Raw genomic sequence first — 18,290 nt, forward strand, 5'->3', positions numbered from 1 at the left:
TAAATGTGTAATATTGCTATAAAAAGCATCTGAAGAGTGGTTATTATTAGCTGATCATGCACAGACGGGGCGCTTAAACCGTGGCTGCAATCTATCTGCTTACGTCTGCCGCGGTTTACAAGTCTGGATCAATCCCAGTGGTGTAAAGAAGATGGATTATAACCACAAAAACTAAGACAGGCCACAACTCAATACAGTGTCACCCGCTTCTGTGCTAAGTTAAAAATACACTTTTATGTCTTTGCTGCCGTTTAGTGAAAGCAGGTCACGTAAAAAACAACCTTATATGGATGCATGTCAGTCCGGGTATCCAGCCCTGCTCTTCTTTGGTTCAATGAGGAATTTTTTTATATGCATGCTCCGTAGAGGTAAAAATATTTTTCTGTAACCATAACACTCACAGTATTTGCGTCTGGTAATGGCTGGTGGGATATATGGCTTTGGGGGTTGCGACTTTGGTGGAGATTCATGTCGCGGTGGCTCTTAAGTTTACACTGGGGGGAAGTTTGCACATACTGGATGGACGGGAGCTGCGCGAGAGACTGTCTTCAAGGGCAGCAGTCCACAAAACGTGCTTTACATTAGAGCAGGGGTGTCCAAACTATTTTCACTGCGGGCCACATACAGAAAAATATACAAACAATTGGGCCACATTCAGTAGAGGTCAGATATATAACTTCACCTCTATTGTATTTAAGTTAGCAACTTCTATAAAATGTTAACTATGCTTTTTAACTGAATATGCTTAAAGTAAAAAAAAACACCATCATTACTTTCTATTAATGGATTTTTATTTATTTTATATATATTCAATAAAAAAAAACAAAAAAAAACAATCATATTTCTAGATTTTGCAGCGAGGGCCTCGAGCCGCAGTTGGCCCGCAGGCCGTAGTTTGGACAGCCCTGCATTAGAGGGACCGGCTGTTGTTCATGTTTCAAAGCAGTTTCCCAGCATATATTATGAACTATGTAGATTTACAATGAAACAAAGTCTGTGGGTTTCAAGTGATGTAAAAAGGACTATTGCCAGATGGATGGATGGAAAGATAGACAGACAAAGCGATACATAGTCAAAAGTCATTCATAACAGGAAAAAGTGACTAAAATCCATGAATAGCAATAGAAGTAACCAAGAACCATTCCCAAAAGCAACTAACAAAGACATAAACAAGCCACTCAAAATTGACCGCAAGAGAGGAACTAATTCAATGTACCTCTTACAATTTGAATAATCAACATCAGGCTGAAATAAATTGGACACAGGCAGGCAGTAAAAACAATTGTTTGTTGCTTTAAAAGAAGGCTTGACCTAATAATTAGCTTTAGTGTTCTTGCTAAAGGCATAAAGGAAAATTGTATTTTTCACATTGTTATGGTGACTGAATTAATGAATGTATTAGGGGATTTTGCAATACGAGAAAGAAAGAAAATATTGCTATAAAGCTTTTACTTTCCCAGGATTCATTATTCAAAATAGGGCTGCGCAATTCTCAATCAAATCAAAAATGTAGTTTAACTGCTTGAAATGAGCAAATTGCAAAGACTGCAGATATTTACTTTCTTAATGTAAAAACTGTAAACCCCGAAGTTTAGACCTCTATAAACAAGTTCTGGAACAAATGCAGTGGTTTATTGGTTCATTTTTCAGTCTTGTCTCAAATGATAACATGTTTGACATGTTAAAATGTCTACTAAATCAAGGTTTTAAGACATAAATGACACATCCAATCGTAAGGACCATAGAGGGTATGCACCTAAATCATTTTTATTCAAAACAAAGCCCTCAATGTTCTGGACAAAGGGTCAACATATAATGACACTGTTGAATAACACTCATTTGACTTTTGAAGCTATGCTGTTGCTATGCTGTTACTATGCAATAACATCATCTGTGGTCTTTATGAAATGATGGATCACAAAGTCTACATTATTTCCATATTTTTGAGCTGACAGAGAGGAGTATAAATCAGCAATAGTTGTCCAAGACTGTCCTTGCGTGTCATCTAAAATAGGATTCATTTGTCCACTGCGCCCGCATCCCACTGCATTTCCAAAAATACTTATAAGGCAGAACTATGCGATCCAGAGCACCAAAGAGCCAGGAGGTCATGACACAGCAGCTTCAAAGGTTGCACAGGGAGGAGTTTTATCTCCATAACAATCTCCAAACAGAAAGTGTGGAAATGGCTTTTTAACCCTGTTTCCTCACATTATAAGATTTTCACGGAGCGACAGGAAATGCGTTGTGGATGGCTGCGTTGTCCTACCTGTGGCCGCATTGTAGTAGAGCAGGATCTCGTTGGGGGAAAGGGCTCGCTCCCAGATTATGAACTCATCAAAGGCGCCGGTGACATAATGGCCATAAGCTTTGCCGTTGCCTGTTCCGATGACCAGGTCGGGTAAAGGGTCCCCGTAGTTCTCCGAAACACTTCCCGCCTCGTCCTGCGCGTTCAGAGTCCCGTTTATGTAGACGCACAGGCCCTTAGTTTTAGTCCAGGTGAAGAGAATGTGAGTCCAGAAAGGTCCTAGAACAACAATATTATGTTAAAGTGCGTATGACATAACATGGTCAGCACGGCAACAGTTTAAAATTGTTTACCTTCTTCTATGTCACTTCCTGTCTCTGTCCAATAAGGAAGTGAAACTATAAACATCACAAAAATGGTCAAACTAAAGAAAGCTGGGTACAATGTTTAGCAAAATCTTAAATATAATTGTGTTAACTATGTTTTAACAAAAACTGTGTCTAATGTGTCATATGCACTAACATTGCTTTTGTCAATACTTTTCAATTAATCAAACTTAACTGATAAATCACTATTACACATTTCATGTAACACAAAGTGATTTACAGATTTAAAAACATTCTACCTCTTTCCCACATAAAAAAGTACTACGAGTAAACAGTACTTTTATATTTGTTTTCTGCACTGTCCTCTTTATTGATTTTTTTTTCGTAGTTTTTTAATCTACTGTTTTTATGTATGACTTATTTGTGCAGCTGATATACTTCAATAATCCCAAAGGAAATTCAGTTTATCGTATCGTAAAAAAACACATTGTCACACACATAATCTGCCCATCCTCCTTCCCAGACACACACTGCAAAACACGCCCACACACGACAAAATAAAGGACTGATATTATTGTTCATTATTGCCCATGAGGAAAGAGGATGTTGTGAGTGAGGAGCTGAACTCACAGCTGTGTCCTATGTCAAATTGTTTGTCCAATTAAATTCATAAAATCATCAAGACTCTTATCCTCATTATCTTCTCAAGCTGAAGGTTAGGATAGATGAACCACAGAGCCACCAGGGCACCGACACAAGGTACAAAGAGGAGGTGTGGTAGAGACCCCAAACCCCTATCCCAATAGGTTGTGTCCACACAATAACAGTCGATAGAGTTTAATATTGAGATGAAAGGAAGGTCTGACTGGCGTGGCAGGATTTGCCTATTATCATAATGTTTTCACTTGGTGCATATTGTTGTCATGGGCCTATCCACTTGAAACAAAACTGACACACAGGTTTTCATCTTCTCCATCAGTACAAGTCAGCATGAGGGACTCTAACAGACTCATTCATTTTTTGAGAATTATGAGATGGGCCAGTCATGTTGTGAGTGAGGAGCTGAACTCATTGTTGTCTTTCACAAAATCATCAAGGGCCAGATCTTGTGGCGGCGCACGGGGCGGCGCAGGCTCTTGGCGAATTATTTTCCGAGTGGCGGCGCTATATGTGCCATTCGCCTCCGCCACCTGTGAGGGGGCGTCACAAGAGGAGGTGACTGCACTGATGGAAACACGGCTGACATTCACTTCCTCGTTTACATTGCGCTGTCTTGCGTTCTTCCTTAAGCCTTAGGCTCTCACAGGTCAAACTAAAAACTTTATTTACCCCATCGTGAGCTAAACGATGTTCACGTCTCGAGAGAAAAAGAGCTACAGCGTCCGCTGTGGCGCGGATCTGCCGCGCTTGGCGTGAACGCAAAGCAAAACAAAAGCACATGTTCACCCCCCACAACCACTCTCCTGGACGCGGAGTCGATCTGGTTGGAGGAAAATGTGTGTCTCCACCCACTTAAATGCGCTAAGTCTGGAGTGGCAAGATCACAAAGTGCGCTCCTACTGACGCTATCGTCTCCGTTTTGATGCACAAGATCGGGCCCCAAGACACTTATCCTCAGTGTCTTCTTGGGCCTGCCAATTCCGGTGCGTATTGGTGTCCGTTACCTCAGAAGTTATGAGCCTGATATAGGATACACCCCGGACAATTACCAGTGGGTCACAAGACATCCAGATGACAATTCCCGCTCATGCGTAGTGGACAGTACAGTTACCACACCTCAATGGTAAGACAAACTCCAAGTTATTGGTCACCCAGCCCTTTGTTTAACTTCTATTACATACATGTACAGTTTATAACATATTCCTGGCACATTTTTTTGTTTCCCCAATTGGGTCAATCCAAACAAAAGCATCTTGTGCGAAGCATTGTGTAACAGCGCTGACCTGTTCACTGACGTCCCCAAATTTCATCATTGTGTTAAGTTAGTGTAAGGGCTTGGAGGATTTTGAGCTAATGTCCTGAAACGCAGACATGTCGCAGCCACATATGAAAACCAGATGATTGTGCGTAACCGGACGCACTGTTAACGCGGGCTGTGACACACAACGACCCGACCCTAACGCAGCGCTGCAATAACACACATTACCCAAGTCATCTGAGAAGAAAACTGTGCGCGGTCATTATTGGACATGCTGCCTCATTTGTTACTTTTGATTATGTCAAAACATTTTATACTGAGAGAAAACAAGCGCTGTGTTTCAGTTTCCCCTTAGGCAGTGCTCACACTCCTTCAAACGAGAGAGCGTTATCATTGTATATTTTTTTAATTATACAATGATTAAAAAAATAATCATTGTATAATTGATTATACAATGATTATTTTGTATAAATAATCATTTATACAAAATATAAATAATCATAACTTAAGTTTGTAAGTTGGTAACTTAAGTCCGAGTCCCTCATTGTAATAAAACAGAATCAAATATATAGTGATATTGCTGTGTCTTACATTATGTTTTGATATCTGAAAATGTGCTTTAATACTGTAGATAAAGTCCTTTTCAATCAAAGCTTTACTGTCATTTTTAAGCTTTAGAGTTAGTTTCTGTGGCAATAAAAGGTCTTAAATAACATTGTTTCTACGATCGAACTTCAAATGTTGTTATCGAGACTAATTAATTTCTTCTTGGGGACGATAAAATGTTTCAAACCTTATACAAACAATCAGAGATTATCCTGTAGCAACTATGGGCCTTGGACAGAGTTTTGGTTATTGCAAAGCAAATGCACTGGTTCTCAGACTGACTTAAGACTTTAATTAATTCCAATTGTTTTAAAGTTTGAAGTTAGCCATAATTCTGATTGGGGATTAACGTAGTCCACTTAAAACTTTAGCCCTGTTCTCGCACTGGTGGTACTCGGAAAGCCACCAGTACAGGGAAATGTTGATGACAAATTTAGATAACCAAGTTACATAAATGCAAGTCAGCTTTTCATCCACCCATATTATGTAAGCAAAATAAACCCAAATAAACGCTCAAAGTCAGACTTCCCTGAGTATTTTGTGGGTTAAAACAAAGTCATGGATCTCACCTGGCACCTTGATGTCTGCCTTCCACCTGTGGTTGTTCCCTCGCGTGTAAAACTCCACGTATCCTCTGTAGGGGTTGGTGAAGACTGAGAAACCATTGGAGATCACTTTGCCACCGGACGCTACGGCAAACCGGGACTCTGACTCGTGATTTTTCCAGAAAAAGGAGAAGGTAATCCCTGCAGATAAACAATTCACATCAAACAAAGGCTATAATATATGAATGATGACATGCGTATGTGGGGGCGAACCTTCTGGGCCGCACATCATCGGGTCACTGATGCAGGTGTTCTGGTAGTTTCCAAAGTGGAGGAAAGTACCTCCATTGTCTCCATTCAAAAAGATGCCCTTGTTGACCATTCCTTCAACAATGTCTGCAACAAATCAGGAATATATGTGAGGACAACGACTTCTCCGCAGATGTATAATAAAACAAACAAATTATCATGCCTGTGCTTTGTCTATCAATTGCATTAGAGTTCACAGTCCAGTCAAAGAGGTTTTTCTTGTAATATAAGGAGATAAAAAGGAGAACTATATTGTGAGGCGTAATAACACCTTCGACATCCGCACTTCGACATCTGCGCAGTTACTACTCACGTAACTGTATTTAAATAGGGAAAACTTGGATGAGCTTGGTTGCTTCAAACTTCTCCCCATTTGAGTCCATAGAGGAGGAGAGGCTAAATGCTAACAGCTGTGCTCTTTTTGCGTGACTGAATGCTCGCACAAAGGCCAGACAGTTACGCATCAACTCGTCTAAGCTCAGGTAAGAACATTTCGCAATATTTAAAAACGGTGGCCTCTTACTTTAAGATATATCGGCTATATCAGCTGATCTAATACCACTAAAAGACCGATACCTACAGAACCTTCCTGATTTCCATCAAACGTCCCATTTTTGCATCGGAAAGAGCTCAGTCAGGGCTTTAAAATTGAGATGAAAATCGTCTGCACACCTCGGATTGTATTTTATATATTTTATGAAGATTTTCGCGTGTAATTTTGGAACCATTCGTTTTTTGATTTGGAATCTGATTATTTTCTTCTTCTTTTCACTCTGATTTACCTACTAAACATTAATAAATTGTCCCAATACCCTTAATAAAGCGCCCCCTACTGTCACTGTTCAACACTGACACATTTAACAATTTAGATACATTATACACAGGAGTATAGACAAGACATTTGGAAATATCAGCCCAAAATATCGGCATAGGCCAATAAAAATCCCCCAAAGTTGGCATCGGCCTGAGAAAAACCCATATCGGTCGACCACTATTGCAAACATCTTTTAACACCTTTATATTTTGTATATGATGGATTCCTTATTAGACATTAATTACTGCATAAACAGTGGGAACACATACATTAAAAAGAAAGAAATCTAATAAAAGAGTTTACGGAGCTCTACAGGTCGGCCGACTGTATATGTAAAGTAAACAGGTGTCACACATGACAATCCGCACACCAGAGAACAGACACAGGGTGATGACAATGGAGGCCAGTGGTGGATGATGCAACAGTGACAGATGCTCACCTACGGTCGCAGAAATGTTAGTGAAGGCAGAGTCATTGGTATACACATAGGAAGAGTTATGGGAGGAGGGGAGCACAGTGTGGTTGTGGATTCTGAGTGCTGGACAACACAGAAACAGACAGTGATTCAAACCTAAACTGACACAAGACACAGAGACAGGTGAGAAGGCGACAAACGGAGGGACGTGGTGCGCAGGTATGAGACGGGCTGATGCTCGAAGTGAACGACAGAGGTGCACAAAGGGACCCATGCATCAAACTCAAGTCATACCCGATCCCTCAACAATGATAAACATTTGTATGGCAGGCAATGGAGACATGTATAGACAGACAGAGGTGGGCAGGAGCAGGTTCACGCAAAAATGTGTCCACGAGTGGTTCTCGACCGTTTTAGTTTTGTGAACCCTTTGGACGTATCTTTTGTAATCTAAGTAGCCCCTAGCTCCAGGGTGTGGCCAATTATGAACACAACATGATCAAAATAAAGCTGAAACGCACACTTTTCATTCATTTTACAGAAAATTATCATTTAAAAATTCTAAATAATGTTCACATAGTATTCATTGTTGTACAGCAGTGTTTCCTAACAGGGGGTAAGGGGGTACTCGGGGACTTGGAGTTATGTCAGATTGAAAGAAAAGGCTATTTAAATAACATTTTGCAATAAAATGTATGAATTTGAGACACAAAACCATCATCTTTTTTACTAATAATGAGTACTTTTGTGGTCTATTTTATAAATAATCATCAACACCCTTGAGGTAGGGGGTACACGGAGTACACACAGAAGGTCCAAGGGGTATACAAGACAAAAAGGTTGGGAACCAGTGTTGTACAGGACTACTATTTTATGTACCCTAGTACTTAATCATTGCACTGTGAGATCAACATTGGTATAACACTGGATCAAGGCTTCTCTTAGTATCGAAACCAACAATCGTAGTATCATAGTAACACTACAGTGGTCAGGACATAATATAGATATGTTTTGTTCATTACATTTTTATATGATCTGTATGAAAGAATTAGAGTATTATTCACGGTCCTTTGCACAACTAAAACAAAGTAAGCACGGTGAATTTCTTGCACGAACACATACATAAGTTTACATAAGATTATAAAAAGAGGATAAATATATTAACCGCTTACCCCCCGCCCAAACCCAGGAAATTTTCTTCAGTTCGACTTTACCCAAATGTAAAAGCTTACAGACTATAGGCCAGTGTAACGCCTCATTTGAAAGCTAAGATCTACAAAACTGATCTGTTTTTGTTGTTACCATGCTGTCGTCACTTTTTAGATGTTTTTTGTCACTTTTTTCTCACTTTCTCTTCGCTTTTTGTTGCTATTGTGATGCTTTTTTGTTGCATTTTTGCCAATTTTTCATTGCTTTTTGTCGCCCTTTTGTTGCATTTCTAAGGCTTTTTTTGGTCATGTTTTCAAGAAGCTTTTAGATTTGGATAATGGTAAACTGGAGAAAATGTGCTCGGTTCAGGTGGGGGTTAAGAGATTAAGGCATTGTCTTTTTCCCCACCGAATATCCCACTGGTAACTTTTAAATGAAAAGACCATACTCTGCCCACCTCTGTGTGGAAGTGCACATTCACAGACATACAGAGAGATTCTGCGAGCACATACTTATGTTGCTGCCGTTAACATGACCTGGTCTCTTTCCAATCTGGTCCCACAGCTCATGGATTCCACTCACATCATCGAGGGGCCAGTAATGTGCAGCACTGCGCAACACCTGCAGGCCTGGGGTTCACGGGTAAACAAACATCGATCAATTCATTCTTGCTTTAGGTTTTACGTGTGTTATTATGGAATTTATATTTTTCACTTTATCCGTAAACATGTGAAAATCTGAACATGCACTGGTCTGTCAAGATACCTGGGTGCTGCATCCATTGCGCCACTTGAGCATAAACCTGTTGACAAATACAAATCAAAATCTTTGTGGTGATGACCTTTATCGGTAAAAGACTGACCATAACCTCTTAAAGGACTTCTAAAAATGGCCAACTAGTTTTAGACATTAAAAAAAAAATGTTGCTTACCTTGATACATGAGATAAAAGAAGTGAAAATATGAAGTTTCAAAGGAAGCTCCATAACGTTTGGAGATAGTTAACAGTATACTTCACGTAGATAAATCCAAGAAGACAGACGGCATTATTTAAAAAAAAAAAAAAAGGTAAAGTTGAGCCTTAGTCCTTCATATGCAGAAATAATAAAAATAGTGAGCACGACACAGGGAAAAAAGTCTTCAAGCATCAAGCTTTGGGAGATATTGTGTTCATGGTGAAGTTGTAAAATCCAAAGAATCCAGAATCAATGTTCTTCAATAACTTTGAAATAAAAGTCCCTGCAAGACCTGTCCACTGCACGCAAACTTTGAGAAGGAGACGGGCTCTCGAAGTTGTGGCTCTGAACGTGGGAATACCAAAATGTGATGTCACTTTTCTGGATCTTCTGAGGAGGGGCGTCAGAGCTGTGCGTAAATGGCATTATTTGTGCGCACTAGGAGACTGCACGGGGTCTGAATGAGATCAGGATTTACAACGTGTGATCCAGCAATGGTTTAAACAAAACACACACACACACACATACTGTTCTAGGGCCTCCTGAACGGTTTTGGGGAGGGAACTTTAACGAAAACATTGTGGCACTTTGTAGCAAATGGGCACAGAAGCACAGCCACTGGTCTGGCATAAAACAAACTGCGTTACCAAAAAGCCTATATAGCCTATATATTTTCACTTATTACGAACACCGACATTTTGAAATACAAGAATAGCTCATAACACCTTATCAAACGTACCAAAACACTGACCAAGCAGATGATGAAACTTACACGTGATGTGAACGCCGCCAAAAGTTTGAAGAAAGAAAGAATCACAACAAATTGAAAGGTTTTCTGTGATTATTTGAGTAAACAGCGCCCCCACGAGGCAACACATGGCCATTGCTACTATATTTAAAAAAAAGTGCGATTTGAGCCTATGGGTTATACGATGGCGTATTAGGGTCATCTAGTGGCGAAAAAAAAGAAAAGATTTTCGTGTATAAACATGCATGAGAAAAATGCAAATGTTGGAGATTTTTAATCATGCACATTTGCCAGAAAAAAATAGCAGATTTGTGAGGGGAAAAAAAGGTTAAAATTTGCCAGAATTTTTTTTTATGTGAACCTACTACTTAAAAATGCATATAACTGAAATAATCTTATCTGCACTCTTGCCTCTTACTGTAATTGATTAATTCTATCTTGATGTTTTTATTGATTGTATTTGTTTTCTTATATTTATGCAACTGTGAAGCACTTTGAATTGCCTTGTGTATGAATTGTGCTCTACAAATAAACTTGCCTTGCCTTGCCTTACTGTGCTGGCCTCCAAAATAAAAGCAGCGGAATTGTATACTTTGAGCTGTTATACTACAAAATAATTAGCCTTGTTCAAGTTCAAATTTGATTTATTTGACACGGAACATGAGCATTATCAAAAACATGAGAAGATAGACTGAGATACTGAGATATGTTCTTACCTGAGCTTAGACGAATTCATACGTACCTGTCTTTGTGCGTGCCCGTGGAAGAGCGTGGTCGCTTCTAACTTCACCCCCGTCTTTTGTCGTTTTGTGTGACTGAGGGCACGCACAAAGACCAGACAGGTACGCATTAACTCGTCTAAGCTCAGGTAAGAGCATATCTCAGTATGAAAAAACGGAGGCCTGTTCCTTTAAAGCAGTGTTTTTCAACCTTTTTGAGCCAAGGCACATTTTTTCCGTTGAAAAAATCACGAGGCACACCACCAGCAGAAAATGTTAAAAAAAAAATACTCTGTAGCCTATATTCACAATATAAAGTCGTTCTCTTAAAAGTATTTTGAATAGGAAAACCTTATAGTCTTGCCAGCCACAATGCCTCTGTCACACCTGTCGCATCCATGCATCACTAATTCTCTTGTCTCAAAGAAATGAGCTACCTGCGGCCATAACATATAAAATGGTTACTCTGTCGATCACTAGACAGCTCAGAGACTCAATAACAGCACATTATTTGAAGATGATAATTAATTTGTCTTCAAAAAATATCTTTTCATACCAATAAGGTGAAATTGGATAATTTCCCACGGCACACCAGACAATATCTCATGGCACACTAGTGTGCCACGGCACAGTGGTTGAAAAACACTGCTTTAAAGCAGCTGACAACAGACAATTATGTGACAAATTCGTTTTATTAAAACTTAAATAAACTCTTGACACATTTCTTTTTTCTACTAGCAGATGGAAATGAGCTCTACCAGCAACACTCAAGCATCTTCTCAAACGCTCATGTTCCCGGTCAGATAAATCCAATTTGAACTTAAACAAGACTATTTTGAGGTATAACCGCTGCTTTTATTTTGGAGGCCAACAATAGGCACATTTGCTACTTTTTCTAGCAATTTGGTACTTTTTTCTCACAAATCTGCAATTTTTTTTCAGGCAATTTTTGACTTTCCGTTCCCACAAATCTGCTATTTTTTTCCTCATAAATTTGCATTAAACTCGAAAATCTTTATTATTTTTTTCCCGTCAGTAGGTGGCCCTAATACGCTGTCGTAGATTTGAAAAGCGCGTAAAGATGAGAAGGCTCAAAAGCGCCACAATGTTTACGCCGGGCCAGCCAAAAATAGCCTATACGCACATATTGTTTTTGTGAATGTTTTTTTTAGTAATTGTCTAATAAAATATCGTTGATCGTTTATCAGCCGTGAATTCATAATTTTAAAAAAAAAACAACCTAAGATTCTCCCATGGGTAAACAGAGGGAGACAATAGGCAGGAGAGAAAGAGGCGTATCCCGGTAGCTCATTACACATCTCTTTCTTTCCCGTTTGTAAGGTGCGGCCTATCTACGCAACTTTCTAAAACATTAAGACTCATTTTCCTAATTTCCTCACTTGTATCGTCCATTATTTTCCAAAGAAGAAACCTAACGACACCTCTGCTAACAGGTGGCGACATGGCGCATCGCGTTTGGAGACTTTCGTCATGACTTGACCCGCTTTGCCAGAATTAGCGGAGACAATTAGACGCGATGAAGGATCGCCTGGCTGAATTGGCCGCGGTAAGTTTTCTACCACAACTTTATATCCAGTGTATTTATTACGTCGATACAAAACTACAATCTATAAAGTGGCTCAATTTCAGTTTTCCCCCGAGCAGAGCGGGACACGGGGAGACGAGGATGTTGTCGCGGTGGATAGAGATGCGTTCATGGAGAGCTTTTTCAGGAGGGTAAGGGTCACCTGTTGTAGATGAAGCTCTGTCTAAATGTAATGGCGTGATGTTGTATTGATGTTGTATTGATGTTGTATTGATGTTGTATTGATGTCATCAGGTGGAGGAGGTCAGAGGGCTCATTGATAAAATCTCCTATCAGGTGGATGAGGTGAGGAAGATCCACAGCACTATCCTTTCAGCACCAAATCCAGATGACAGTAAGTTTGTCCTTGTCATTAGGATTTTTAAATCCTTCCACACGTGGTTAACCACTAAACCCCACACCTGAACCGAGCACATTTTCTCACATTTGGCTTTACCCAAATCGAAAGGCTTCTTAATGTAGTAATGTAGACAAATCGAGAAGAAAACAAGGATGAAAATGTAAGAAAAATGTGAAGAAAAAGAGGCAAAAAAGTGAAGGAACAAAAGTGAAAAAAGGGACAAAAATGGGACGATAAAGAGACACAAATGTGAAGAAAAAGAGACATAAAGGAAAGAAAAGAGACACAAATGTGAAGAAAAAGAGACATAAAGGAAAGAAAAGAGACATAAAGGAAAGAAAAGAGACACAAATGTGAAGAAAAAGAGACAAAGGAAAGAAAAGAGACAAAAATGTGAAGAAAAAGAGACATAGAGGAAAGAAAAGAGACACAAATGTGAAGAAAAAGAGACAAAATTTGAAGAAAAAGAGACAAAAATGTGACGAAACGTCTAATAAGTAACAACGACATGGCAACAACACAAGGAAAAATCCATTGTTATAGGTCTTAGCTTTCAAATGAGGCATTACTCCGGTCTATAGGCTGTAAGCTCCCGTCTACAAGCTTTTAGGTTTGGGTAAAACTGAACTGGAGAAAATGCTCTTGGTTAAGGCGGGGTTAAGAGGTTAAAAGCTGGTGTATTATAGACTTGTTTGTGACTCTCTAGAACTTACAGTTGCAACCCAAACACATGCGTTCACTGGCATCACGATGGAGCACATGAGCAGGTCATTGTTTCATATTGTGTTAAGACAAATTTGGCATGTGCTTGGTCACCAGGGAAAAGAAACAAAAGGCTTTTCTCCTGTGACTATGCAATATGTTTTTAAGGGCTGTTGCTAAGTTACATGATGGACATTACAATCAATATTTACAGTAGGCAGGAAGAAGGGGGCTCCATCTGGTTGACGCATTTGTACGTTTTTAAGCAAACAACAGCTAATGCTTTTCTCTCCCCCCTGTTTCTGTGTGAAGGGACAAAAGACCAATTAGCATCACTGACCAACGACATCAAGGGCAATGCCAATGTTGTTCGAACAAAGCTAAAAAGTGAGTTCTATAGTAACGGATTATATTAGGAACATGATTGTAATTCTTCTAATGCCCCTAATCTTTTTCCTCTTCCTAAAGCTATGGAGCAAAGTATGCCCAAAGATGATGCCGTAAACAGGTCCTCTGTTGATTTCAGGATCCAAAAAACACAGGTTAGCAAAAGTCATGTTCTTCCACTTCTTGTTATGGCCATTAAATCATCCAAACCCATTCATTTGTTGATGAGTTACACATTTACGAATACAGCGTTTGTTATAACTGCACTGGGGATGTTTCGTTGTTCTCCACAGCATACAGTGCTGTCCAGGAAGTTTGTGGAGGTCATGACCCAATACAACGAGACACAAGTGTCCTTCAGAGAGCGGAGCAAAGGGCGGATACAGAGACAATTGGAGATAAGTAAGCAAATGTGATAAAACTGGATCATTTTCAGTTTCGATCAGTTCTCCTTCTGGTTAAATGAATTAACCTGTTAACCCCCACTTTAACTGAGTGCATTGTCTCCAGTTCGGCTTTAGCCAAATCTAAAAATGTCTTACAGTCTACAGGCCAGTGTAGTTGAAAGCTAAGACCTACAAAACTGATCTAAGATTTTTCCTCGTGTCTCGATGCGTTGTTGCTGCATTGTCGCCACTTTTTTTGTCTCATTTTGTTACTTTTTTCTCACGTCGTTGTCGCTCTTTGGACGCTTTTTTCAGGAAGCTTTTAGATTTGGGAAATGCCTGGATACCTGGATAATAACTGGAGAAAATGTACTTATGTAGGTGGGGGTTAAGAGGTTAATAAATTGACAAGTGGGAATTTGTAGATGTAGAACAATCTCTGATTTATTTAAAATTGCATGGAGAGAAAGAGGTAAATATGTGTTATATAACTGGGAATAAACCACGGCTACATGTACAGCTGTAAATGGATTGTGTCTGTGAAATGCGTCAACATAAGAGTTAACAGAAAAGACAAACAATACTGCAAAAATAGCAGCAGAACAGGGTCACTACTGGTAGATATTTTACATTTTAACATCTCCATTGATTAAGGGAGAGTGTGAAGCAGTCATGACAGCACAATGTCAATCTCTACCATAATCCACAAACAATTATGTGTCTTTTGTACAGTATAAAATGTACTAGTAAATGTACTTGTGTGTGGCCGCAGACGGAGAGGAACGATATTAAACACGTCTCCCTCTGTCCCAGTGGCAGCTTTAATGAGAAACGCAGCTCAGTGCAGTCATAGGAGCTGATACTAGAGACGCCCGGCTCTGTTTGTGTTGCCCGGGCGACAGTAACACTATTCACCTGCTTTTGACTTGTTCATGTGATATCCAAGTGCTTTACGTCGCTTATTTACATTTATTCATGTCAGAAAGCCCTTCATAGTTTTAACAGCTCAGCTAGCATCTCCTGTTGGATCATGCGTTTATTTATCTCTTACATTTCCATGTTTTTATGTGTTTGGCTCAGTGTCTCCAAGGAATAAAGTGAAAGGAGGGAGTGTGGCAGCACCTGCACAGAGATCTGTCTCTCTTGGGAGGCTCTAGTGAGACGAGGGGGTGGCATCAGGAAGAGAAACAATCCTTTTTATAGGCTGGAACTTTCCTTTGTACCTTTCGCTGTTCTAGTCTTGGCCACGAAAGCTCACATTACCCACAAAACAGCAAACAAGGAAGACATGCACATGTGACTCAGTAGCTCTATGTAATTTCTGGTCATTGAGTTGTAATTGCTTTGTGTATGAAGCAACTGGCTCAGATGTAACTTTCTATTTACTATCAGTAGAATTCAGTAGGAATCTTTTCACTACAGTTGAGATAAACAAATGGTTGCACTTGACTTTTACAGTACAGTTATAACAAGGTAATATGAGGAAGAACAAGGAATGACACCCTGTTTCAAAATACTATCCATGTTTCCTGGATAGTAACATTATGCTGGGTTAGGGTTATATAACTTATTTCCATAGTCCTATGGAAATAACTTGTGTGTGTGTCCAGTTTCCATCTAATTAACATAATATTATCAATAACATTATGCAATGCTATGACTGTACAATGCTATTTCCATCCTATTACTAAGCTATGACTGTGCCAGTTTGAACTGTGTAACATTTCAGTAAATACATAGAATAAGATGCAATCATATTTATTAATTACAGATCTTTTTACTGTTGAAAAATCCCTAAATGAAAGACCAAATAAACCTGTGTCTTTGTTGTGAGTGGATCACCTCTCCTCAGACCTGACATGAGGCTTTATTTACTGACTATCTGCTCATTAGGAGCTTGTTTTTTGATGGCAGTAGAATCCAAGATGTTACACAGTGTGCTTTTAAATCGTGTGTGTAATGCATTGGTTCCCAAAGTGGAGATACAATTTTAAACAATGAAGCTTCATTCATTTTGCAATTTTAAACTGTTTTGAGTCAATTACATCAGATAACAACACAGACAACAAGAATAGATATTACAAACCCAGATTGTAAATGTTTTGAAAAAAAGAGGCTTTATCGGAGTACCTCGTTTAACCCATCATACAATCGCATGGGCAAAATATTTTATTTTTTTATGTTGTGAGTCTTGAAATTAGTACGAGCACTAATTTCATTTTACTGTGGGAGTCCTGAGTTGTTGGCATTGATATTTGGGGATTGTGGCCTAGAAATTTTGGAAGCCCCTGGTCTAGTGGTTAAGGGTGCCGCACATATAGAAGTGTTGTGTCCTCAGCGTTGTGGGTTTGTGTCAGCTCTGACAGCTTGCTGTGCATCTTTCCTCGCTCTTCACCCCCTTTCACTCAGATCTGCCGCTGAGTCGCTACAAGTTCAAATTCGCACAAACATCCACTTTTTATTTGCATAAAAAGTTGCATAATGCCCCTTTAAAGCTCCTTGGAAGCCCCTGGTCAGAGCCCTCCATACGAATATGCAAGGTATCAACTTAGTAACGTTCATTGTGTCTACTCGTGTTACAGTATCACTTTTAGAACCTAAAAGTGATACTGTAGGTATCAGTTGTGTAAATCCGCACTTAAAGAAGCATTATGCAACTTTTTATGTGGAAAAATAAAGTTGATATTTGTGCGTGTTTGACCTTGTAGTGACTCAGTGGCTGTATGAGTGGTCAGCATGGCGCCTTTACTTTCTGTCACAGTGGTCTGTAGGACACTCCAGGATCAACTGTTTGGAAGGTTTTCACTGCTGACGGACCCTCTCCCCAGAAAACCAACAAAGCAATTGATCTTGGAGCGCATTAGAGACCATCATGATCGAAACTAAAGACGCCACGCTGACCTCTAATACAGCTGCTGAGCCGCTACAAGTTCAAATTCGCACAAATATCGACTTTTTTTGCTTATAAGGTTACCTTTAAAGCCCCACTGCTTACATTCACCGATGTTATCACCAACGTTCTTACAATGATAATAAACAAAGCCTATTTTTGTAGTGAGCAGAGAGGCAGAATTGTGTATGAAGTGTATGAATTGCGCTCTACAAATAAAATGCTTTTGCCTTGCCATCTGTGCTTTCCAATAAAGAAAAGCTTTTTTATGTAACAAAATAACATTAAATCAAGCTGATCTGTCTCTTTATTTCAGCTGGAAGAGTCACCACAAATGAAGAACTTGAGGACATGTTAGAAAGTGGAAATCCTGCTCTCTTCACGTCTGATGTAAGCTTTAATATCAGCCTATAAACCTTACAGAATTACATTTTTGGAAAAAAGTGTTTATGTCTTCTAGATCATCATGGATTCACAAATAACACACGAGGCCTTAAATGAAATCGAATCACGGCGTCAGGACATCATACGATTGGAGACGAGCATCAGAGAGCTTCACACAATGTTTATGGATATGGCCATGCTCGTGGAAACTCAAGTATGAAGCTTGTAATTACAAACCATGCGCTTAGGTTGGTACTACTGTGTCTTTACCGATATATGACCTTTTGTCATAGGGGGAGATGGTGAACAATATCGAGAACAATGTTGCCAATGCAGCTGAATATATTTGTCGTGCAAAAGAAGAGACTAAAAAAGCTGTGAGATACCAGAAGAGATCCCGGAGGGTACTTCCAACACCTGCTTTTATCCATAATGTTTAATTTTCATCAATAAACCAGAGCTGAAATTATCTGTCTTTCCAGAAAATGATCATCCTTGCTTTCGTCCTCCTGATCCTGGTTGCCATTATTGCTCTAATCGTTGGTCTTTCGGTTGGACTAACCAAGCCCCCTCAATGAGACGGGTATGCAAGGTATCAATTTAATTAAGGATTAATTTAAGTAATGATTCAGTCACAGATCTAAAACGTTTTTTTTTTCACAGTCTTTTCTCATTTGCCATTACTAAGAGCCGTCTCATCAATGTGACTGCTTCATGGTTCACAACTGCTGTTTCTCTTCCGCTGATGAAGCTATAGCAGGATGGACTGCCATTTACAAATCAACATTACAGTATGCTGTAAGCGTGACGCTCTATAAACCACAATGGCTATGATTCTCTTTG

The 18,290-nt window shown here is 39.4% G+C and overlaps 2 protein-coding genes across 2 annotated transcripts in view; one reads left to right on the forward strand and one right to left on the reverse strand.

Annotated features, from left to right (window-relative positions):
• adgrd1 (adhesion G protein-coupled receptor D1) overlaps nucleotides 1-9,482 on the reverse strand; it is a 44,983-nt gene extending 35,501 nt beyond the window's left edge. Inside the window, exons 1-7 of the mRNA XM_079557407.1 lie at nucleotides 9,262-9,482; nucleotides 9,096-9,132; nucleotides 8,843-8,959; nucleotides 5,917-6,039; nucleotides 5,668-5,844; nucleotides 2,602-2,646; nucleotides 2,270-2,527 (exon numbers count right to left, since the gene is read on the reverse strand). Of these exons, the coding sequence (XP_079413533.1) occupies nucleotides 2,270-2,527; nucleotides 2,602-2,646; nucleotides 5,668-5,844; nucleotides 5,917-6,039; nucleotides 8,843-8,959; nucleotides 9,096-9,132; nucleotides 9,262-9,315 (811 nt within the window). The 5' untranslated portion in view covers nucleotides 9,316-9,482. The remainder of the gene's footprint in view (nucleotides 1-2,269; nucleotides 2,528-2,601; nucleotides 2,647-5,667; nucleotides 5,845-5,916; nucleotides 6,040-8,842; nucleotides 8,960-9,095; nucleotides 9,133-9,261) is intronic.
• A 2,807-nt stretch (nucleotides 9,483-12,289) lies between these two features.
• Nucleotides 12,290-18,151, forward strand: stx2b (syntaxin 2b; the record flags this gene model as incomplete). The annotated part of the gene is made up of 11 exons (XM_079571335.1): nucleotides 12,290-12,319; nucleotides 12,418-12,489; nucleotides 12,593-12,692; nucleotides 13,713-13,787; nucleotides 13,869-13,942; nucleotides 14,081-14,189; nucleotides 17,380-17,453; nucleotides 17,524-17,661; nucleotides 17,741-17,851; nucleotides 17,930-18,030; nucleotides 18,111-18,151. 10 exons carry the CDS (start codon nucleotides 12,290-12,292, stop codon nucleotides 18,023-18,025), a joined length of 879 nt encoding a protein of 292 aa, XP_079427461.1. The 3' UTR covers nucleotides 18,026-18,030; nucleotides 18,111-18,151.
• Nucleotides 18,152-18,290: the final 139 nt, after the last annotated feature.

This window comes from Gobius niger, assembly GCF_951799975.1.
Source record: "Gobius niger genome assembly, chromosome: 1".
Taxonomy (NCBI): Eukaryota; Metazoa; Chordata; class Actinopteri; order Gobiiformes; family Gobiidae; genus Gobius; species Gobius niger.